This window comes from Salvelinus sp. IW2-2015, unplaced genomic scaffold, assembly GCF_002910315.2.
Source record: "Salvelinus sp. IW2-2015 unplaced genomic scaffold, ASM291031v2 Un_scaffold37, whole genome shotgun sequence".
In the NCBI taxonomy this organism is placed as follows: Eukaryota; Metazoa; Chordata; class Actinopteri; order Salmoniformes; family Salmonidae; genus Salvelinus; species Salvelinus sp. IW2-2015.
This window is the reverse complement of record NW_019942507.1, coordinates 37068-61900: the sequence shown is the minus strand read 5'-3', so window position 1 is coordinate 61900 and position 24833 is coordinate 37068. Positions and strand designations below refer to the sequence as shown.

General features: G+C 41.9%; 1 protein-coding gene across 1 annotated transcript in view; it reads right to left on the bottom strand.

The window, feature by feature from the left end:
* Positions 1-19903, bottom strand: part of slc25a21 (solute carrier family 25 member 21) — a 205213-nt gene extending 185310 nt beyond the window's left edge. Inside the window, exon 1 of the mRNA XM_024135041.2 lies at positions 19834-19903. Within this exon, the coding sequence (XP_023990809.2) occupies positions 19834-19903 (70 nt within the window). The remainder of the gene's footprint in view (positions 1-19833) is intronic.
* Between the last annotated feature and the right edge of the window lie 4930 nt (positions 19904-24833).

Here is a 24833-nt window from a genome sequence, read left to right as displayed (position 1 = left end):
ATAATAATAATAATAATATACAGTACAAGTATAATTGTGTATATACTAGTAGTCAAATGTAATATTATTTCTATATAATAAGATACTGTGTACAAATGAAATGCATTATAATACTGTATTTAGTTTATTCTTTTACTAAAGCATTGCTACATAATAATACATATTTTCTGATATTTTGTATTATGCATTTTCTTTATTTCATAAAATAAAAAAATACAATCTGCATGTTCAAATACAATACATCTTTTCTATCAAACTTTGCCAGAACTTTAAAACTACGACACATAACTGCTCCTTAGAATTCATGTATCCTAAATGATGCATTTCTGAGCAACTACAGCATAAATTATAAATCATTTTGTGAGGCAAGAAACTTAAAATTACTAAACAAAACATTTATAGAAAGGGGCACTGGTCTGTGCAGAATCACATGGAGACATTTCCTTTAAGAAAAGCCTTGCCATTAACTCAAAGCAATTTTTGAAAATCATGACAGACAAACAAGCATAGTTCTTAAGTGTTTATGTGTGTGTGTGTGTGTGTGTGTGGTGTGTGTGTGTTGTGTGTGTGTGTGTGTGTGTGTGTGTGTGTGTGTGTGTGTGTGTGTGTGTGTGTGTGTGTGTGTGTGTGTGTGTGTGTGTGTGTGTGTGTGGGTGTGGTGTGTGTGTGTGTGTGTGTGTGTGTGTGTGTGTGTCAGTCTGCATTGGTCTGGATATGAGGTGATAAATGAGTGTCCGGGACAGATTGTCCCCTGGGCCCCATACAGTGAGGCTGCTGCCGAAGAGAGAGTAGTTCTGTTTGGCACCTCAGTGAACAGCCATTCAGAGGAAAACAGAGCACCCATGGGGGCCACCGAAGACCTCTTCCTGGGAGGTAGCAAGTCAGAGGAAGACGGAAAATACTCATGTAGCAAAGGAAGACATTTACTTAGTGAGGAGTTATCACCTCCCCTGCCATGTACACGCATGCAAAAACCTTACCCTAAACTTTAGGATTTAAAATGACCTCCCCCGCTGATGCATATTCAGGACATCCTCCTTGGACATGTAGACCATCCCTTGTAAGAGACCAGTTATATTTTCCCCCCTTTTGAAGACATTAACATAAATTCGTCCCCCCGGCCCCATACAGCCCCCTGACTGAGTGCATCTCAAATGGAACCCTGGTCCTTTGTAGTCCACTATAAGTCATTTGGAACGTACCCACAGTGGAAAGGGCGCCTCACCGACCTGTGTGTTCTGTTCTGCCAAAGGCTTCTGGGGGATTGTTCTTATCGAGAAAGCATCACTCACACACTCACACTCTCACAAACACACTCACACACTCACACAGTACATGCATACACACGCACGGCTGAGTGATCAGCGCTTCTGTCAAACCACTGACAACGTAACCCTTCTCAATTAACCCCCCCCATCCATCCCTCTCTCCCCCTTTTTCCTCCTCTCTAATCCACTACTCTCCCTCCCCCCCTACTACAACCAGCCAGTGAGCTGCTGTGCTCCCTCTGCGTGCTCCCTCAGTGTGCTCCACTTCTTCCTAACATATTGATGGTTTCAGTATGAATTCCTGTTCTTGGAAAACCGTTCCAGTAATTCCAGTAATCACTATTCCCTACATAGTGCACAACTTATGACCAGAGCCCTATGGGTCCCAGTTAAAAGTAGTGCACTATATAGGGAATAGGCTTCCATTTGGGACGGAGACGTGATGATCTGAGAAATGATCTTTTAGGTAAAGAAAATCGGCATAAAATCCTCCTGTTTTTGATGTGGATTTGTGATCCTTTCCAACGAGGCCAGGACTGTGTTAAATGGTGTGCGACTGACACAGCAGTGAATACATTATTTTAACCTTTCAACATCTCAACATCACAGTAACACACAAAGCAGTAGTCACAGACCAAGGTTGGAGATAATGTGAAAGCTATTGAACCATTGACCTGAGACACCTACAGAGACATAATATATTTGTCCCTATATTGACCTGAGACACCTACAGAGACATAATATATTTGTCCCTATATTGACCTGAGACACCTACAGAGACATAATATATTTGTCCCTATATTGACCTGAGAACACCTACAGAGACATAATATATTTGTCCCTATATTGACCTGAGACACCTACAGAGACATAATATATTGTCTCTTCTATATTGACCTGAGACACCTACAGAGACATAATATATTTGTCCCTCTATTATGACCTGAGACACCTACAGAGACATAATATATTTGTCCCTTATATTGACCTGAGACACCTACAGAGACATAATATATTTTGTCTCTATATTGACCTGAGACACCTACAGAGAACATAATATATTTGTCCCTATATTGACCTGAACACCTACAGGACATAATATATTTGTCCCTATATTTTGCCTCTGGCCTCTCTGGTCCACCCATGGTCACTTTTGCACTGCTAGAGCCATAGAGAAGAACTGAGGATTTTACCACATGTGTACTATAGTTAAACTGTCGTCTTTTCTCTGTAATTAACTCACACTTTTATATATGAGATGCATCCTGTGTTACTGTAGCTAACTAAGTCTTTATATATGAGATGCATCCTGTGTTACTGTAGCTAACTAAGTCTTTATATATGAGATGCATCCTGTGGTACTGTAGCTAACTACGTCTTTATAATGAGATGCATCCTGTGTTACTGTAGCTAACTAAGTCTTATATATGAATGCATCTGTGTACTGTAGCAAGTCTTTATATAGAGATGCATCCTGTGTTACTGTAGCTATAAGTCTTTATATATGAGATGCACTGTGTTACTGTAGCTAACTAAGTCTTTATATATGAGATGCATCCTGTGTTACTGTAGCTAACTAAGTCTTATATATGAGATGCATCCTGTGTTACTGTAGTCTAAGTCTTTATATATGAGATGCATCCTGTGTTACTGTAGCTAAAAGTCTTTATATATGAGATGCATCCTGTGTTACTTACGTAGTAACTAAGTCTTTATATATGAGATGCATCCTGTGTTACTGTAGCTAACTAAGTCTTTAATATGAGATGCATGCTGTGTTACTGTAGCTAACTAAGTCTTTATATATGAGATGCATCCTGTGTTACTGTAGCTAACTAAGTCTTTATATATGAGATGCATCCTGTGTTACTGTAGCTAAGTCTTTATATATGAGATGCATCCTGTGTTACTGTAGCTAACAAGTCTTATATAATGAGATGCATCCTGTGTTACTGTAGCTTAAGTCTTTATATATGAGATGCATCCTGTTTTACTGTAGCTAAGTCTTTATATATGAGATGCATCCTGGTTACTGTACTGTAGTTAACTAAGTCTTTATATATGAGATGCATCCTGTGTTACTGTAGCTAACTAAGTCTTTATATATGAGATGCATCCTGTGTTACTGTACTGTAGTTAACTAAGTATTTTAGTAAGAACATGTGGGAGGAGGCATACCCATTATGGTACAGCAACAAGGATCCGAAGTTATTTGCAATGTTTTCTTTAAACATCTTTGTCAATTGATATAAAATAATTGTCAGTTGATATAAAAAATGATTAACATTATTTCAAATTGACAGCAGATAAACTGAATACCACCATAATTTTTTTTGCGTCGGAGGCTTGTCGTCATATTGCCAACACTCAGGTAAATGTCATGCCCTGAAAGATTAAAAATGTGTTTCTGATGCAAAAACTAAAAAACTATGCATTTAGCCTGACACATAGCTCTCTTCTGCCCTCTAGTCACACAAAGCAAGACACCTTATTCACACGGTTGATTTTAGAAAGTTACTGTTGTTAGTGGAGTTGTCTTAGGTTACATTAACAGCTAAATGTAAACCATTAAAGCAAAGCACAGTAATTAGCTGTAAAAAAAWATATATATAATATTATTTCCTCTAAATCTTTTTCAATGTTCAGATGTATTTTTTTTACACACAGCTCTAAAGTCTGAAAGTGGCTTTTAACCAAGTTGTAATTACACTTATCCAAAAACAAATGCTCATTTTTGTTTTGCTAGTGTGCTGTATAGAACATGGCCCAGACATGAGTCAGTCCAATCAGAATGAAAGTAGCAGTAAACATTATGTACAACCCAGTACAGTTAGTTAATAACTACTTCAGTTGAAATCAATCTACTGACTGTAAGTCGATCTGGATAAGAGCTTCTGCCAAATGTTTAAAATGTAATACCAATAGGTAGAGTACAGGTCAGTCAGTTCTTCTCACAGAAACACCATATAAGACACTAACAACTGGGGAGGTGTGAAGACCACCGCCGTGACAGAACCTGCTGTCACACCCTGCTGTCACACTCTGATCTGTTTCACCTGTCCTCGTTATTGTCTCCACCCCCTCCAGGTGTCGCTTGTTTTCCCCAGTGTATATATCCCTGTGTTTCCTGTTTCTCTGTACCAGTGTATTTATCCCTGTGTTTCCTGTCTCTCTGTACCAGTGTATTTATCCCTGTGTTTCTTGTCTCTGTGCCAGTTCGTCTTGAATGTTCAAGCCTACCAGTGATTTTCCCATTTTCCTGCTTTGCCTTTTCTCTTTTTGCTAGTCCTCCCGGTTCTGACCCTTGCTTGTTTTCTGGACTCCATGCCCGCCTGCCTGACCATTCTGCCTGCTCTGACCTCGAGCCTGCCTGCCCTTCGGTACCTCCTGAACTGGTTTTGACCTTTTGCCTGTCCACGACCATTCTCTTGCCTATTCCCTTTGGATTTATTAAACATCTTTAACTCTAACCATCTGCCTCCTGTGTCTGCATCTGGGTCTCGCCTTGTGTCATGATACCTGCTCCTTTCCATGACACAACAATAGTTTTACAACATTATTTCTAGCCAGGGCATAGTTGTCTTTATTCCCTTTATGTTCACAATTTGTGTCTGCCTTGATTTCAATGTGAGGCTCTTGTCCCTTTTGAAGGGATAATGAAATTGTAAACAAATTCCAAATGAGTTCAGTTGTTTCTCATTATCAAATGTTACCTCTTTCTCTGCCAACGTCCTCTTCCTAAACCCATGTCATACTCGACACGCTCCACCTCACACATAATCAAACGTGTCTATACATTTGAACTTACCTAACCAAAGCCTCGTCGCAAGATGCTCTTACACACATCTCTCCCCACACACACAGGATATTTCCCCCATGCATTAGACACAAATTGGCTCACGAGCACAACAAATCACATTGTGATTACTGCACTGGCCTAAACACTCGTCATCTTGATACAGTTACAGAGGGGATGAGGTAGGTAGGAAAAGGGGTCTGTGATACAGTTACAGAGGGGATGAGGTAGGAAAAGTGGTGTGTGTAAGGGTCTGTCTGCATGGTGGAACTGAGAGCTAAATGAAGAGGCTGGATCTTGGCAGGGGCTTACTGTAAAACCTGTGTTCTCCCAGTGTACAGCTCATCCAGAGAAAAAAAACACACACACACACGCGCACGCACGCACCGCACGGCACGCAACACGCAGCAACCACAAACACACACACACACACACACACACACACACACACACACACACACACACACACACACACACACACACACACACACACACACACACACACACACACACACACACACACACCACACAATCACACACCACACACACCACAACACACACACACACACACACACAGTGCCAAGGGTTCTTTCTTTGGGTCTTTAAAAACATATTTTTTTTTACAGAACTTATGTTTATTTATATTTCTGCATTTCCAGTAGAAACACAAGGTTTGTAATTATCTGAACTTTAAATTTTTGCATCAAAATCAGTTGAAAATAAAGGCCTTAGTTTGCCCTCAACATTTTTGCATCACAAATCAAACAAATTGTTTAGGCAATCACATGCAGTAAACATGCTATTATGCTTCATCTCAATCTGAACAATCACTGATAATGCACAGTTAGTGGTCTATAGTACACTATCACAGATGCCATAGTTCAGCAAGTTCACTGTCAATTTATAGCTAAAGTCCATGGCTTTGCATACCACCCTGCATCCCATTGCTGGCTTGTTTCTGAAGCTAAGCAGGGTCAGTCCTGATTGGTTTCTAGATGGGAGACCAGATGCTGCTGAAAGTGGTGCTGGAGAGCCAGTAGGAAGCATTATTCTCTCTGGTCTAAGAAGATCCCAATGCCCCATGGCAGTGATGGGGACATTGCCCTGCATAGGGTGCCACAGTCTTTTGGATGGGACATTAAAATGGTGTCCTGACTCTCTGTGGTCATTATCCCATGGGACTTATCGTAACAGTAGGGGTGTTAACCCTGGTGTCATGGTTAAACTCACAACCTGGCCATCTAATCATCCCCCCTCATATATCACACCTCACCTATCCACCTGATGGTTGCGTGCATCACCCAGGTGGTGGATGAGGTGACTTTCCCCCTTACTATGTAAAGCACTTTGAGTACCTCAGTTGATTAAGATCTTGTTATAGAAGAGCATTGTTCTGAAGTGGAGAGTTCAGCTTTGTTAAAATGAATCCCTGCTGGAATAGAGACATCCGGATGGTGATGATCATTGTGCAGGGTTGCCATCACAACTCTACTCCCAGAGCCAAGATGTTGCCTCTTGTAACTTAATTAGTGGGGTCTAAAACAGAGACTGGGCTGCCTCTGCCTGGACACAGGACAGGAGCGGTCCTTCCAAAATATAAAGCTTTTCATACACGTCAACATACACAGGGAACACGACGCACGCACACACACATGTAGGATCTTAATTTGAGCCAGTGAGGAACAAGCTATGAAGGAAACATACTGGAGTTTTGGTGCAGGCCCAGCCAACTAGTGCAAAAATAATAATGCAATATTGTCAAAATGATACAATACAATATATCTCCAAAATAATATCCCGTTATGTACAGTGCCTTGCAAAAGTATTCACCCCCTTGGCCTTTTTCCTATTTTGTTGCATTACAACCTGTAATTTAAATATATTTTGGGGGGATTTCATGTAATGGACATACACAAAATAGTCCAAATTGGTGAAGTAAAATGAAAAAAATAACTGTAAAACTGAAAAGTGGTGCGTGCATATGTATTCATCCCCTTTGCTATGACGGCCCTAAATAAGATCTGGTGCAACCAATTACCTTCAGAAGTCACATAATTAGTTAAATAAAGTCCACCTGTGTGCAATCTAAGTGTCACATGATCTGTCACATGATCTCAGTATATATACAGACCTGTTCTGAAAGGCCCCAGAGTCTGCAACACCACTAAGCAGGGGGCACCACGAATCAAGCGGCACTATGAAGACCAAGGAGCTCTCCAAACAAGTCAGTGGCAAAGTTGTGGAGAAGTACAGATCAGGGTTGGGTTATAAAAAGAAATCCCACGGAGCACCATTAAATCCATGATTAAAAAAATAGACAAACAACAAACCTGCCAAGAGAGGGGTACCCACCAAAACTCAGGACCAGGCAAGGAGGGAATTCATCAGAGAGGCAACAAAGGGACCAAAGATAACCCTGAAGGAGCTGCAAAGCTCCACAGCGGAGATTGGAGTATCTGTCCATAGGACCACTTTAAGCCGTACACTTCACAGAGCTAGGCTTTACGGAAGAGAGGCCAGAAAAAGGCAGTTTCTTAAAGAAAACAATACTCAAACACGTTTGGTGTCCGCCAAAAGGCATGTGGGAGACTCCCCAAACATATGGAAGAAGGTACTCTGGTCAGATTAGACTAAAATGTAGCTTTTTGGCCATCAAGGAAAATGCAATGTCTGGCGCAAACCCAACAACTCTCATCACCCCGAAAACACCATGTTTTTCATCGGCAGGGACTGGGAAACTGGTCAGAATTGAAGGAATGATGGATGGCGCTAAATACAGGGAAATTCTTGAGAGAAACCTGTTTCAGTCTTCCAGAGATTTGAGACTGGGGCGGAGGTTCACCTTCCAGCAGGACAATGATCCTAAGCATACTGCTAAAGCAACACTTGAGTGGTTTATGGGAAAACATTTAAATGTCTTGGAGTGGCCTAGTCAATGCCCAGACCTCAATCCAATTGAGAATCTGTGGTATGACTTAAAGATTGCTGTACACCAGCGGAACCCATCCAACTTAAAGGAGCTGGAGCAGTTTTGCCTTGAATAATGGGCAACAATCCCAGTGGCTAGATGTGTCAAGCTTATAGAGACATACCCCAAGAGACGTGCAGCTGTAATTGCTGCAAAAGGTGGCTCTACAAAGTATTGACTTCGGGGGAGTGAATAGTTATGCACGCTCAAGTTTTCAGTTTTTTTGTCTTATTTCTTGTTTGTTTCACAATAAAACATATTTTGCATCTTCAAAGTGGTAGGCATGTTATGTAAATCAAATGATACAAACCCCCGCAAAAATCTATTTTAATTCCAGGTTGTAAGGCAACAAAATAGGAAAAATGTCAACGGGGGTGGATACTTTCGCAAGCCATTGTAACTGTATCAATTTTTCCCCCCCATCACTACTACACAGGTTTAGTCGTATACACACGCACACAGGAGCATAAACACTCACAAACACACACAGACAGAGGCGGAAACACACACACACTTTCTACCAGGGTCACTCTCACCTTGCCCCTTGACTACTTAGACTAAGTGCTCAATTAAGCATGGCTTGTTTAACTGATTTCTCTCCCAGGTCTGCTTTGTTGCCGTGTATTCTGTATGTATTCACTTCACTTTTCTATTACAACGGAATTCACTGAGACGTCTCACTGTCTTTTCCCATGTACATTACCGGTACAATTTCTTCTGAATGGAATATATTATTTTAAAAAGCCACAAAGATGAACTACTTTCATTGAATAAGAATTTGACCTCTACTTCCCGACAGTCACATCACCCCAGCACTATATGTCTGTCGCTAGGTTTCCATCCAATTGGCGAGAGATTTTCATGCGAATATTCTAAAATCTGCATAAAGAAAATATGTGCATTTTCCAGCAAAGGACTTGTTGCAGATAAACATCAGTGCGTGATGAAAGTAGTTTCAATGTACTGAATAAAAATCTAAAGTTCAACGTGTTTCCATCGCAAGCAAGAACAGGTTACACCTGAAGCATGAGGACTTGCAGCGAGTGGTGAACTTCATCAACAACTATGCAGAGGATAATGACCTAGTTTTACCAGGACGCCACCCAGGACACAAACACTGTGGTGGAAAGCTGCTAACATCTCATGTGACCAAAGCAGCAGTGTGGATGACGACAACACTTGATATGTAAAGCATAAACAACACATATTTTGATTATTTAATTTACCACCAACATGATTTGCACTACTTTTATTCATCTTACATTCTTTATAAAGTGTATTTTTACCTAAAGTTTTTCCTTATTTTAGGCTACAACTTTCACCATTTAGTCTTGAAAACGTTGGTTGTTTACGACACTAATTCAAAAGGCACTCGCACATCTGAGCAATCTTATTTGCAGGTGCATGGCAACAGTTGAACAAGATGAAGGAAAAGGTTGTTTACTACACTACCTTACTCACTCTGATTAGCACATGGACTCACGTGAATCCTTAACGAGATGGGTGGGACTAAGGTTTAAGACGGTGTGAATGATGCTGAATGGGTGTGAACTGGTGTCCCTCCAGTTGCAGTGTATGATATACAATAGTGACGCTCTGAGTCTGATACTGGTCATGTTTTGTACACTCAGTGTATGTTTTGTGTATATTAGTCTACTCAGTCTGTATACACCCTGTATTACAGGCCTGTGTTTTGTTTGCAAACACTTTTCTTGTGTGTGATTTAGTGCAGTGTTTTGCAACATCCCTCTCTCTCTTATCTCCTCAGATATGTGGTGCTCCCCAGACCAGTGTTGAGGCAGGGATGGACAACACTGTTCGTCTGAGCTTGCCCCTCTCCTCTGCACTCAGTGATGTCCAGCGCCCATATACACTCATTGACTCGGTTAGTTCGGTAAATCATGCATAGAACTTCGAGCTACAAGGATTTGAAGTTGGGATTCAGCCCTTCGACTCCATACTAAATCTAGTTCCATCTTCTGTATTTTTCTGTGCTGTCTATAGATTGTGCTGATGTCCCACTGTAAGAACTTGGAGATGTTCACTGGTTCTGAGGGAGGTGACCTGGCCACCAACGGTTCTGAGGGAGGTGACCTGGCCACCAACGGTTCTGAGGGAGGTGACCTGGCCACCAACGGTTCTGAGGGAGGTGACCTGGCCACCAACGGTGCCTGGGACACATTCCAGCATTACCGCTGTCTGGAGAACAGCCAGAGCGTGGTCAAGAACCCCTCCACAGACATCTGCCACAAGAGACATCCTGTCCGCTCGCAGGAGGCATCCTGTCCGCTCGCAGCAGGCATCCTGTCCGCTCGCCGGACCCATCCTGTCCGCTCGCCGGAGACATCCTGTCCGCTCGCCGGAGACATCCTGTCCGCTCGCCGGACCCATCCTGTCAGGTCGCAGGACCCATCCTTTCCGCTCGCAGGAGACATCCTGTCCGCTCGCAGGAGACATCCGTTGCGCTCTCGACTAGTCTGTGCTCTAGCGGCACTCATCCTCTGCTCGCGGGACCCATCCTCTGCTCGCGGGACCCATCCTCTGCTCGCGGGACCCATCCTCTGCTCGCGGGACCCATCCTCTGCTCGCGNCCCATCCTCTGCTCGCGGGACCCATCCTCTGCTCGCGGGACCCATCCTCTGCTCGCGGGACCCATCCTCTGCTCGCGGGACCCATCCTCTGCTCGTGGCTCAGTGTTTGCTTGCTCAATGATGTTTCATCTTGCTCAATAGAGCCATCTTGTGTGCAATGGACTTTAGAGGCTCATTTGACGCCATAAACAGATCGCAGATACAGATAAGATAATGATATTGTGGATAATATGTTTATTTGTCAAAGGGCAGTCAAGCATGTCACCAGAATAATACCTTCGATATTTATTGGAAAGGAACATCAAGCTCATCCCCGTGCATTTTCACCACCCTGTGAAGTTCATCAGAACTTATTTCATCTGTAGCCTAATAAACTGCATGCTTCCTGAATTGTAGTGGGAGGACCACACACCATATCATCGCGTGACTCTAAGTTTACTTCGATATGATCATTATATCAATATCTGCTCATAAAAGTGTTTCCATCGCCATTCCTCGCATAATTAATTGTACAGACACAAAAAACACCCCACCATGTCAAATGATCTGTCGGCGTTTACAACATCCTGGCCAAACTTCCTGTTTCCATCACAGCTGTCGCAAAAAAAAATACGGATGAGAACGATACAGAGAACATCCAAGTACACATTCACAATATTACCCAAAACGTTGTCCCTTTACAAGTTACAACCACAGACTGGCTGCACTTCCCTCAACTCATTGTAATAATTGTTCCTTGGTAAATGAGACTAGCGATAGTCCAGGCACAGCCTCCCATGTCGAACAATCATAATTATCCTGCTGATTATGCTCCTAACATAACACCGCAATTATCCTTACTGCTCACAGCAACCTAACATGCATGATTGATGGCCTGTGTGTGCGTGCGTGTGTGTGCGTGCGTGTGTGTCTGTGCGTGCGTAGGCCTGTGTGTGTGTCTGTGTGTGCGTGCGTGTGTGTGTCTGTGTGTGCGTGTGTGTGTCTGTGTGTGTGGGCCTGTGTGTGTGTCTGTGCGTGCGTGTGTGTGTGTGTGTAGGCCTGTGTGTGTGTGTGCGTGTGTGTGTGGGCCTTTGTGTGTGCGTTTACTGCTATCTTGAACTATTTAGTGATCACAATAGAGAAGTTTCCTCCTACACACTGCGCGCTACGCTCCCCCACTCAGTCAGTGACCTAGTTCCATTAATCATGTCATTAAGATAACGTCAGCGGCTGGTCTGAGGGTCGTACATTACAGCACTGACTAAATCTCCACTAGGCCACCCAACCACTCTCTCCTCACACAAACTGCTCATTAACAGGTAGCCTACAGTCCTCATTTATGCGAACATTAGATATCTATCAAATGGCACAATATCTCCTTTGAGACAGAAATTAACAACCAATTTACTGCAACAACAAACAAAAAACAGAAATGTTTTCCCCCCAATCAATAACATCAGTATGTCTCACAACCAAGATGGCATGAGTTGGTATTTCTACTTTAAAACATGCAGCATTTCAGCTTTGCCCATTTTAGCTGGATCTTATACCTGTAAGACCGCTAGGACGTATCAGATCTGTTTTAGGAAGCATGGCTTCCATGGGTCCATGTTACATTTGTTCCCATTACACCTCAAGCCTGGTTGTAGTCAACTTTGTTCCCCATTCTAAAATCTAAATGAGGTAGTTTCTGTCAGGTTACACACGACCAAATGGCCCCCTATTTGTTTGCGTAGTGCACTACTTTTGACCAGGGCCCATGGGACTCAAAAGTAGTGCGCGATATAGAGCTCCACAGTGGAGGGGTCATGATACCCATAAAACCTAGCGGTCAAAACAGGGAAATGGTTCCAATAATGTTTTTTCCATTGTTCACTTAAAATAAGGGCTGTGTTTCGTGTAGTGTTACCCTGGAGTGAAGTTTTGATAAATATGTAAATCTCTCTCGGACAAGGTGATTTTTATTAATATATTCGCCTCTATTTACTCTCAGATTCGAAAAATGCTAATTAGCATCAAAGTAGACATCATGCAAGACTAGAAATCCCAGCAAGCTCCTGCTCGTCGTCTCTAGCTGACACCTTTGCTAACAGGTACTATTAGCAAAGGTGTCAGTTCACAGAATTGTCAATTTATTCATTACAAAATGTAGCTAATATTAGATAGTTAATCCAGAGATTCTTACCTTTTCCTCGATTCGCAGTCTCATCCAGATCATCATGGCATTTGTAGTTTTTTACGAGAGCCACATTAGCAGCTAATTAGCATTTCATTTTTGGGGGGTAAATACAGGCGAATATATTGATAAAAGTCACCTTGTCCCAGACAGTTACACGGTTATCAAAACATCACGCCAAGGTAAGAATACACGAAACACAGCCCTTATTTTAAGTGTTTCTAAAATCCCCTATGGGAAAAATGAATGGTGGAAAAACGATTGGAACCATTTCCCTGTTTGACCGCTAGGTTTTATGGGTATTATGACTCACACTGTGGTACTCTATAGGGAATAGGGTTCCATTTGGGAAGCAACCAGAGTCAACAGAGTAACATGCAATAGAATGGCTGCTTCATAAAGGAAGAACATCAGAAGAATGAATTTACCCACAGAGAGTTAAATGACATCATTTGTATTCTACTTTATAGTCTGGACAGCTATTTATCTGTAGATTTGCATTCACACAATGTGGTGTTTGTTAGACAAGCCGTCCCAGAACTATGTTGATGGCTTGTCATACGCCTGTCATGCTTCATTTTTACCCAGCCACCCACAACCCTACTGACATCTGTCTGTCAAAGAAATTGTTTCAGAAATGTAAATATCTCCTCTTCCTCTGAGCCAAAACACCTCCCACTCGACTGTGTGTGACCATTCTGAAGGATGTACCTCTCCTCTCTGTCTGAGACACATAGTCTAGCGAAGGGAGCTGGGGGGTTCGGAGGGGGTTGATTTAGAGAAAGAGCCAAGCAGCACCCCTTCCATAATCAACATTACTTCAAACATGAGGTCATCTAAACATCTGTCTACAGCATGTCTGCCGGGAGTTCAATCAAAGCGCCCGCAAAAACATGTACAATTGTTTCTGGAAATAAATATTAGGCCTAATTCAGCTCTGATTGTGGCAGCCAATCCAATAGCGGGCCGGGAACTGAAAGGAAGGAGAAGGCTTAACGACCATCTCTCTCTCTGTCAGTTGAACGATCCTCAGACTTCCACCCCTCTGTTTATTATATTTATTTGATTTTTTACTTCTCTTCTTTATTTAAGCTAACTGGGATTTATTTGTTCAAATGCCACCTCGTTTTAGGTTTAAAACCAATTAAAATGAACCTCGTTTTAAACGAGGTTCTGACAGTCTACTACACAGACGTCGTCGGGGACCGTATCTAATCATACTTAGGGCGTCTGTCTAGTATCGATGCACTCCATTTGCTAGGGAAGGATTGGTTTACCCAGCCACTAACGAAAAAAAACAAAGGTTATGAAGTTCCATTGTCAGGTTGGAAGGAAAAGGAAATGATCAATTCTAGAATAACAAAATGGCAGACATATGAGTAGTTATACAATATTCACATCTGGGGGCACCTTGGGGGCAACATAGCTACTTCTGTTATAACATCAATATTTGAAATGTAACATCAGTATTTCTCACATCATACATTTGCATTACTTCACATCAGACAAAAGTCAATGTAATTTTGCAGTTTGCACATCCACAAAATGATCCTGCACAGTTACACAAACATATAGCTATGCTATAGACATTAACTTGGTGTCAATTTTGCAAGCCAAAGTATCAGCTTTAAGAACGAGCAGAACGTTGTAGTGTATCCTCCTCTCTTGTGAAAAGTGAAAGAGTGGGTTATTGCTGCCCCTTTGTGGTGAATTGAAACCATGCCACTTCTAGTTAACAGAACTTTGGCGACAATAAGTATTTTTTAAACCTCCTACTTTGGGCTGGATATGTCAATGTGTAGTTCATACATCTATGAGTAGAATTACCTCAAATTAGCCACGAAATCCCTAGATTGAAACAACTGTTTTCCTGGAAGCTGTGATGCGCCATTTTCCCTACGTTTTCCCCCACGTGGGCCAGCTCCCTAGCATTTTGAGTTCAACCAATGAGCTTCAGCCCCTGTTCATATGAGCGACAGCTAGCAAGACACAGATTATGCAATGACATGGTGCACATATCTGCACATATGTGGCATAATAAGACATTTTATGGGACCACTTTTGGCTCGTGAGTGCTACTTTCAGAACTACTGGCTAAAAAGTATACAAAAGTACCAGAGAATCCCTTTAAGTCCATCAACAGCAGGGCTCTCTAACCCTGTTCCTGGAGAGCTACCCTCGGCCTCCTGTAGGCTTTCCCTCCAACCCCATTTGTAACTAATCTTATTCAGTTTATCAACCAGTTAATTATTACAATCAGCTGTGCTATATTAGGGTTGGAGTGAAAACCTACAGGGCGGTAGATCTCCAGGAACAAGGTTGGAGAGAGCTGATCAACAGTATAGGTGAAATGCAATTATCAACAGCATAGGTAAAAGCCTACACCCCCCCCCCCCCACCTCTGAAGAAATAAGATTTGAACATATAACATCAATCTTCATCGTTGAACAGAAATTACAGAATAGAATAGAAACTATATTTCATTGTTCTCTTTGGCATCACTGTACAAGAAGGATGGCATTTTTGGCGCTAAATAAAGGGAAATTCTTGAGGGAAACCTGTTTCAGTCTTCCAGAGATTTGAGACTGGGACGGAGGTTCACCTTCCAGCAGGACAATGATCCTAAGCATACTGCTAAAGCAACACTCGAGTGGTTTATGGGGAAACATTTAAATGTCTTGGAATGACCTAGTCAAAGCCCAGACCTCAATCCAATTGAGAATCTGTGGTATGACTTAAAGATTGCTGTACAACAGCGGAACCCATCCGACTTGAAGAAGCTGGAGCAGTTTTGCCTTGAAGAATGGGCAAAAATTCCAGCGGCTAGATGTGCCAAGCTTATAGAGACATACCCCAAGAGACTTGCAGCTGTAATTGTTGCACAAGGTGGCTATCCAAAGTATTGACTTTGGGGGGGTGAATAGTTATGCACGCTCAAGTTCTGTTTTTTTGTCTTATTTCTTGCTTGTTTCACACCCAAAAATATTTTGCATCTTCAAAGTGGTAGGCATGTTGTGTAAATCAAATGATACAAACCCCCCMAAAAAATATTTTTTAATTCCATGTTGGAAGGCAACAAAATAGGAAAAAATGCCAAGGGGAGGTGAATACTTTCGCAAGCCACTGTACACAGTGAAAACAGTCAGCCTACCGCATATAAACACAGAGGACAATGACACATTCATTCATAACCGTCCGGTGCCTTTTATTGCAATTATAAATGGTAATTCACTATTGTCTACTGAGATGAGTTTTTAATATATTAATTGATTGATTGTATGAAATACATGTACACACAGTAGCCTACATACAAATGTGTCAGGGATTACACAATAAAGCCAATGACTTATGTCCATTGTGGTTCCTTAAAGAGCATGGTGCAATTGCCGATAGTTTCACTCTATCCTATTATGAATAGAKGCACAGTTTGGAGAACAACCAATCAGAAATAACCCCAGTGTTGTCAAGCACACAGGAAACCTGGAGGAATCTAAGTTGTACATGATACAGTGAATCAATGAATGGATAGAAACTAACCACATTAACCAGTCACTATATAATCCTAAAAGGGGCTGATCTCTGTCCGAGCGTTGACCTCAGCCTCCAAAGGTCAATATAACCAAAGCTTGTCCAGACAGAACAGACAGCCAAGAGTACCAAAGTCCACACGCATGCAGATTGTAAAAAGCGCCAAAGCCAAGGCAGATTTACTTAATGTATAGTATACACCACACACACACACACACACCTCCTCTGGCTCTGTGATCGGGCTGGGTCGCACATAAATTAACACCGGTCTCTGCTCCAACCTCATTAACAGGAAAGTCAGGACCCTAACAACACCCCCAGGAGGCACACACACACCGTGGTCACACACACTAACACACACACCGTGGTCACACACACACCGTGGTCACACACACTAACACAAACACCGTGGTCACACACACGACCGTGGTCACACACACACCTACAAACACAACCGTGGTCACACACACTATCACAAACACCGTGGTCACACACACACCGTGGTCACACACACTAACACAAAACACCGTGGTCACACACAGTAACAACACACACTCCGTGGTCACACACACACACCACTAACACACACTCTCCGTGGTGGACACACACCTAATAAACACACACACTCCGTGGTCACACACTCCGTGGTCACACACACACTCCGTGGTCACACACACTCACCGTGATCTCACACACTCACCGTGGTCACACACACTCCGTAGTCACACACACACACACTCCGGGGTCACACAGTCACCGTGGTCGCACACTCACACCGTGGTCGCACACTCACACCGTGGTCACACACACACGCACATGCACACAAACACACCGTGGTGTCACACATACGTACATAGATTTCTTATAAGCTTCCGGGTTAGAGTCCCGCTCCTCGGAAGCGGCAGCTCTAGCCTTTAGCTCAGTGCGGATGTTGCCTGTAATCCATGGCTTCTGGTTGGGGTATGTACATACGGTCACTGTGGGGACGACGTCATCGATGCGCTTATTGATGAAGCCATTGACTGATGTGGTGTACCCCTCAATGCCATCGGAGGAATCCCGGAACATATTCCAGTCTGTGCTAGCAAAACAGTCCTGTAGTTTAGCATCTGCTTCATCTGACCGCTTTTTTATTGACCGAGTCACTGGTCCTTCCTGCTTTAATTTTAGCTTGTAAGCAGGAATCAGGAGGATAGAATTATGATTTGCCAAATGGAGGGCGAGGGACAACTTTGTACACGTCTCTGTGTGTGGAGTAAAGGTGGTCTACAGTTTTTTTCCCTCTGGTTGCACATTTAACATGCTGATAGAAATTTGGTAAAATGCATTAAGTTTCCCTGCATTAAAGTCCCCGGCCACTAGGAGCGCCGCCTCTGGATGAGCATTTTTCTGTTTGCTTATGGCGGAATACAGCTCATTGAGTGCGGTCTTAATGCCAGCATTGGTCTGCGGTGGTATGTAGACAGCTATGAAAAATACAGATGAAAACTCACTATGTAGATAGTGTGGTCTTCAGCTTATCATGAGATACTCTACCTCAGGCGAGATTTTTTTTTATACTTCCTTAGATATCGTGCACCAGCTTTTGTTTACAAATATACATAGTCCGCTCCCCTTGTCTTACCAGACGTCGCTATTCTATCCTGCCGATACAGCGTATAACCAGCCAGCTGTATGTTGATAATGTCGTCGTTCAGCCACGACTCCGTGAAGCATAAGATATTACAGTTTTTAATGTCCCGTTGGTTGTTAAATCTTCCTCGTAGGTCGTCAATTTTATTTTCTAATGATTGCACGTTACCTAGTAGAATGGAAGGCAGTGGGGGTTTATTCGATCGCCTACGAATTCTCAGAAGGCAGCCCAAACTCCGCCCCCCTTTTCTCCGTCTTTTCTTCACGCAAATGACGGGGATTTGGGCCTGTTCCCGGGACACCAGTGTGTCCTTCACGTCGGACTCGTTAAAGGGAAAAAAAAGCATCTGACAGTTCGTGGTGAGTAATCGCTGTTCTGATGTGCAGAAGTTATTTTCGGTCATAAGAGACAGTAGTAGCAACATTATGTACAGAATAAGTCAAAATAATTATTACAAACAACGCAAAAAAATGAACAAAAACACAGTTGGTTAGAAGTACGTAAAACGTCAGCCAATATCAATATAACACATATCTGGTAAAAGAGAATACAAAAGAAAAACATGCGTTTTTTGTTTTGTTCCATCATCTTTGAAATGCAAGAGAAAGGCCGTTATATCACTTAGAAGTCTAGCCTCTATAACTATAGAGAACATATAAAAAATATATGGTAATAAATGTAAGTTTACACACTCCCAGGAAGGTCATAAATGATGGATAATTAGCTTCCCTACAGAAAAGACACTAACCTTCACACATCTAGATGGGGGGCAGACATAACAGGGGTTCAATCTGTAGAACCCAGTTCCTACATTATCTCTTGGACCCTCAGGATGACTAATCAGAGCACGATTACTGAATGTAAGTACATTATTTACCTTCAGAAGTTAATGTATCAAACCAGTTGCCGTGATAAAAGTTTTTTGTTGTTGTGCACTCTCCTCAAACGATAGCATGGTATTTTTTCACTGTAATAGCTACTATAAATTGGACAGTGCAATTATATTAACAAGAATGTAATATTTCTGCCCACATATGTCTATACCCTGGGAAATGGTCGTGTTACTTACAATGTCATGCTAATCACATTAGTGAAAGTTAGCTCAACTGTCCCGCGTGGGGTCACTGATCCCGTAGAGGTTATAGTGAGCAAGACAAAGGAGATGAACGTGGACTACAGGACTGTAGTGGAGCGGGACGAGGGTTTCAAGTTCCTTGGTGTCCAGATCACCAACAAACTATCATGGTCCAAACACACCAAGAAAGTCATGAAGAGGGCACGACAATGCCTTTTCCCCCTCAGCACACTGAAAAGATTTGGCATGGGTCCCCAGATCGTCAAAAAGTTATACAGCTGCACCACTGAGAGCATCCTGACAGGTTGCATCACCGCCTGGTATGGCAACTGCTCAGCATTCGACCATAAGGCGCTACAGAGGGTAGTGCGTACAGCCCAGTACATCAGTTTGGCCAAGCTTCCTGCCATCCAGGACCTATATACTAGACGATGTCAGAGGAAGGCCCAAAAAATCCCAAGTCTTAGACTGTTCTCTCTGCTACCGCATGGCAAGTGGTACAGGAGCACCAGGTCTAAGTCCAAAAGTCTCCTTAACAGCTTCTACCCCCAAGCCATAAGACTGCTGAACAATTAATCARATTGCCACCTGGACTATTTACACCCCCCCCCCCTTTGTTTTTACCCCGCACATTGACTCATTGACTTTATTTAGTAAATATTTTCTTAACTCTATTTCTTGAACTGAATTGTTGGTTAAGGGCTTGTAAGTAAGGATTTCACCTGCTGTATTCGGCGCACGTGACAAATAAAATGTGATTTTATTTACCCATATTAGACCATCTTTGATAAGCAAAATAATTAAAAAAGTTAGTCTTACCTGCTGATCCACCGGCAATGAGCTGGTGAAAAGCCTCCAGTAATAAACCTTGCTTTTTGGGTGAAGTCATTTTCTTATTTCTCACAAGGCTACCTGAAAAAGCAAGCACACATGTAACGTTATCAACATGAGTTCACCGCGAAATAGGCTACCTTACATATAAACGCGATAAAATATCATACTATTAGCTAGTTATGTGGTTAAATAAAATGAAATAAAATATATCACCTCATATAGTGTGTACTATATACAGCTTGTCAAATTCGCCTCGAACCCAGAGTGTGTTGACCAGAGACAAGCATAACAGCTATGTCTTACGGAGTTGTCGCCCTACAGTTGCTGCTCCGGCTGCTTGTGACTCGGAATCAGCTGCCTTTCTGTAAAATAAATACCTTACCTCACCGTCAGTTTAATTTCACCTTTTTGACGATGGTAAGGTTTCTACTGTGGCGGTGCGCTCCTTGAGGCAACTCATTATAAAATATTATGAACTCAAGTTTAAGTTATCTGGTAAATAAATATGCCATGATATTTGTTATAATTGGTGTTAAAATGCGAGCCTATTTCAACTGGCGCTAGTAGAGTAGGTTAGGCCTAAAGGCTATTCAAGCTGTCAAATGGACCAAGCTTAGATTATGTATTTATTTATGATTATGTTTATTAGAGTCCTGCATATCTATGGGGGCAGATACATACCTGATGTCGCCTCCTCTTGCCTGCCTTCCCTCCATTGTTAGTGGTCACTTTTTTTTTCTTTCTACTGTATTATTGACTGTATGTTTGTTTATTCCATGTGTAACTCTGTGTTGTTGTATGTGTCGAACTGCTTTGCTTTATGTTGTCCAGGTCGCAGTTGTAAATGAGAACTTGTTCTCAACTGGCCTACCTGGTTAAATAAAGGTTAAATAAAAATAAATAAACTACCTTGTCAACCTAATAGACAATCTGTGGGTCTACYATCCCTAGCTAGCTGTATATATAAACAGCTGGCACCAGGTCCCCCTGTTACATTAAGTTGTTGGCACAAAACCACCCTGTACACGAATGTGTGGCTAAAAAGGACAACAGGTTTAGGTATGTATCAGGAAAGGGAAATATGACAATAAACATTTTGATGAGAGTTACAAACTCTTTATTTACATTTACATTTACATTTAAGTCATTTAGCAGACGCTCTTATCCAGAGCGACTTACAAATTGGAAGGTTCATACATATTCATCCTGGTCCCCCCGTGGGGAATGAACCCACAACCCTGGCGTTGCAAGCGCCATGCTCTACCAACTGAGCCACACGGGACCACTGAGCCACACGGGACTACTTTATCAAAAGTAGCCTCGCCTCCTCCATCGCAGCTGCAGAAATGCTCATTTCGAAACTATTTCCCGCGCTGCTCTAGGCACTCACGTCTTGACTACAATTTATGTTTTTCCTGATACTGGAATAAATAACTACAATTACTGAAATGCTGGTAAAATATCATCAACAACATTGCTTTAGCCTCATTAGCTACAGGCCTATCCTATGTAGACTATGGTCAGAGTGCGAATTAAAACCTGCCATCCTGGAGGTCTCAACATTGTTTTAGGGGCCTATTAATAAAGATGTTATTTCAACTGTAAAAATGAATGAACTTTTAATGTGTCACGAACACAACCAGTCATGATATTGTCATCTGATTGTCAAACAAATCACTTCAAACAGTAGGCTGCATATACATGTTCCTCTTCTCCAAAATAATCCCAGCCTCCAAACTGGATGTATACTCGCGCCTAACGACGTTCAGCGCATGCAATTTATTGGGCCTGCGTTAATGCATGTGTCTTGCTGACAAATTGACCTTCCTACAGACATCTATATTGGTCCACTAATACAGGACTAGCAAAGGACTAGTGCACCACATTTGTAAAAATTGTTTAACTAAATGTATTTCTACGTGAGTGTACACCAGCATTTGTAACTTGAGTCTGATAATTATCTGTACCAAACAGTTAATCTGATAATACTTGTGGAATACACAAATTGTTGCTTGATAAATGTTTAATTTGATCTTTTAGTAGAAGCTCTTATGCAGAGCAATTTACAGTAGTGAGGGCAAACATTTTCATAGTGGTCCCCAATGTGAATTGGACCCACAACCATAACGTTGCAGGTGACATGCTCTACCAACTGAGCCACATCATCACGTCACACCATTGCAAATCACTTGATGTTTCATTGTACTCAATTTCTGTATTGTACATAGTTTTATCTCCATGGTGATAGAAAGTCTACAGGTACAAACCTAGATGACCAGCCTCTGTACAATAAGTAAGTGGTTTGTAAGGATGGTAAATTAATACTGCACAAAAAGTGTTTTCTATGTTATTTTATCAAGAAAAATATTTAATTTGATATGGATGTTTTGGGTCTTTGCCCATAACTTTACACCTTTCGATGTAAATGTTTGAGGACAGGGTTTGTTCTTTCTGGATTCCATTAGAATGACATCACAGAGAAAGGGACACGGTTTGTTCTTTCTGGATTCCATTAGAATGACATCACAGAGAAAGGGACAGGGTTTGTTCTTTCTGGATTCCATTAGAATGACATCACAGAGAAAGAGGACACGGTTTGTTCTTTCTGGATTCCATTAGAATGACATCACATATGAAAGGACAGGGTTTGTTCCTTTCTGGATTCCATTAGAATGACATCACAGAGAAAGGGGACACGGTTTGGTTCTTTTCTGGATTCGCATTAGAATGACATCACATAAAAAGGGACAGGGTTTGTTCTTTCTGGATCCCATTAGAATGACATCACAGAGAAAGGGACAGGGCAACAACTATTACAATTCCAACTATTGAATCCTGTAAGACACTGTTCTTAATTATACAACTACATGTTTTGCCAAAGTGGAGATGCTGACATTTTTTTTTACATATCCTGCCTGCAGACATCTATATAGGTCCGATAATACAGGACCAGAAAAGACCCCGTTTTTTAAGTTAAAACTTTTGGGCAAACGTATTATTATAATTTATTTTAATTTAATTTAATTATTATTTTTCAGGGGGTGCTGCAGCACCTCTACTTCCCAAGGCTATAGTTCTCATGGGCACACAAATCCAGAATAGTGTAGGCCTATGCCATTGCTAAATCTAATGCTTCTAACCAAATTAGATGCACATTGGGGTCTAGCTGTAGGCTAGTTGTCTAGTGATATTGTCAACCATCATCAGCTGATTCAGGAAAGAAAACAAATATTGATAGAAAATAATCAAGCTATATAAATGGTTCTACTACTTCTGGTCACGGAGAACACCATTACCCACGGTGCACCTGAAAAACAACTCAATGAGCGCTCTAAACAGCTTAAGCAAACAATGATAAATCAACGATAAATCTAATGCATTAGAATAAAGGCAATTTTTTTTATCAAGGATACATGGCAAACAAATTGTGAAACACATGGCAAACACATGGCAAACACATGGAAAACTACAAAGGATAATCTATGTGTACAGGAGCTCAGCTGAGACCAAAGTTCAGCGGCTCCACATAGAAATAAATGGTTTAAACCATGACAGAGGTGGGGATGTTCGTTTCCCCAAAAATTTATTTTTTGACTTTGTTTAGAGGAGATAACATCTCATTCAGAAGAGCTGAGCAGCCACTGGCTCCCTGTAATTTGCACCTTGCCTATGGCTGAGGCATGAACATTTTTTGTAATTCGCACCTTGCCTACAGCTGAGACGTTAATATGTTTGGCCAAATAGCAGCCTGCTGTCAGAGTGCCTGCACTCACAAACTGCATTTACAAAATTAATGCAATGTATCTTAATCTAGAAATGACTACAGAGCAGGGATTGGGAATAAACTCCCAAATGTTTTTTTATTTTATTTTTATTTTTTATGAACTCTGTCTGGGTCACAATTTACTGTTGAGATTTAGAATAGGAGAACACACAAGGTGCAATTTACTGTTGAGATTTAGAATAGGAGAACACACAAGGTGCAATTTAGACATTTGGTTGTGCATCAGCAGTTTTCTGTTGTTATATCGGTGACTGACACTCACTCAATTAGCCCATGTCAGTTAAAATATAGTATAGCAAGCTTTCTAAACTTGTAGTAGCCTAATCATTGTCATATAACTGCCCATGGCCCCCATTGATTTTGTTAGTTGCTTTCTCTCAGATATCATACTACCAAAAGACTAGGGCTCTGACTGCATGTGTGGGTATGGATGTGGGTACACAGACCCGCAAGCCACTGCGACCTCTCATGATGAGTTCAGATTTTTTGTGGAGCCCACCCCCATCACAGTTGCCCATCCCTGCTTTAGAGGCAACAAACAATGCAACATACTTTTTAAAAAATCAGTGTGGGACCTGAAGTCCACATTTAAAAAAAATTATGTCTGTCTTTGGCAACGTTAGATAGTTTCCATGGAAACGGCGGGCTACCTTCCCAGGGCTCATGGTCACAGCCTATATGAAGGCCTCAGGCTACATGAAGGCCTCAGGCTACATGAAGGCCCCAGGCTACATGAAGGCCCCAGGCTACATGAAGGCCCCAGGCTACATGAAGGCCTCAGGCTACTGTGTTTTTGTTCTAGTGCTCTCGCTCAACCTCTTACCAACTTTCTGCTCCCAAGTAGGCTTATACTTGTTGACCTACTGAGTTTTCCAAAAATCACCAGCTCACCTATTTCCTGCTTTTTTAAATAGGCATTGCTGTTAAAAAGATAAATAAGTGATGCCCCTTGGTGAATTTATGTTGTGCTGTAATTTGCGAGTTGGAGAGCTTCAAAAACTTAATTTGAATTCACATCAAGCTAAAGTCGTTATTTAAAATCTCAGAAGGCTAAAATAGAGATAAACATAAGCAATGTTAAGGAATGGAACGTCAAACAAGCCATGCTACCCCCCTCTTCAACATTTTTCCTGAAGAGCCACTGTGGGGCCTAGAGCAGGGGTCGGCAACCCTGGTCATGTTTATGTTTTAACTGACCTGG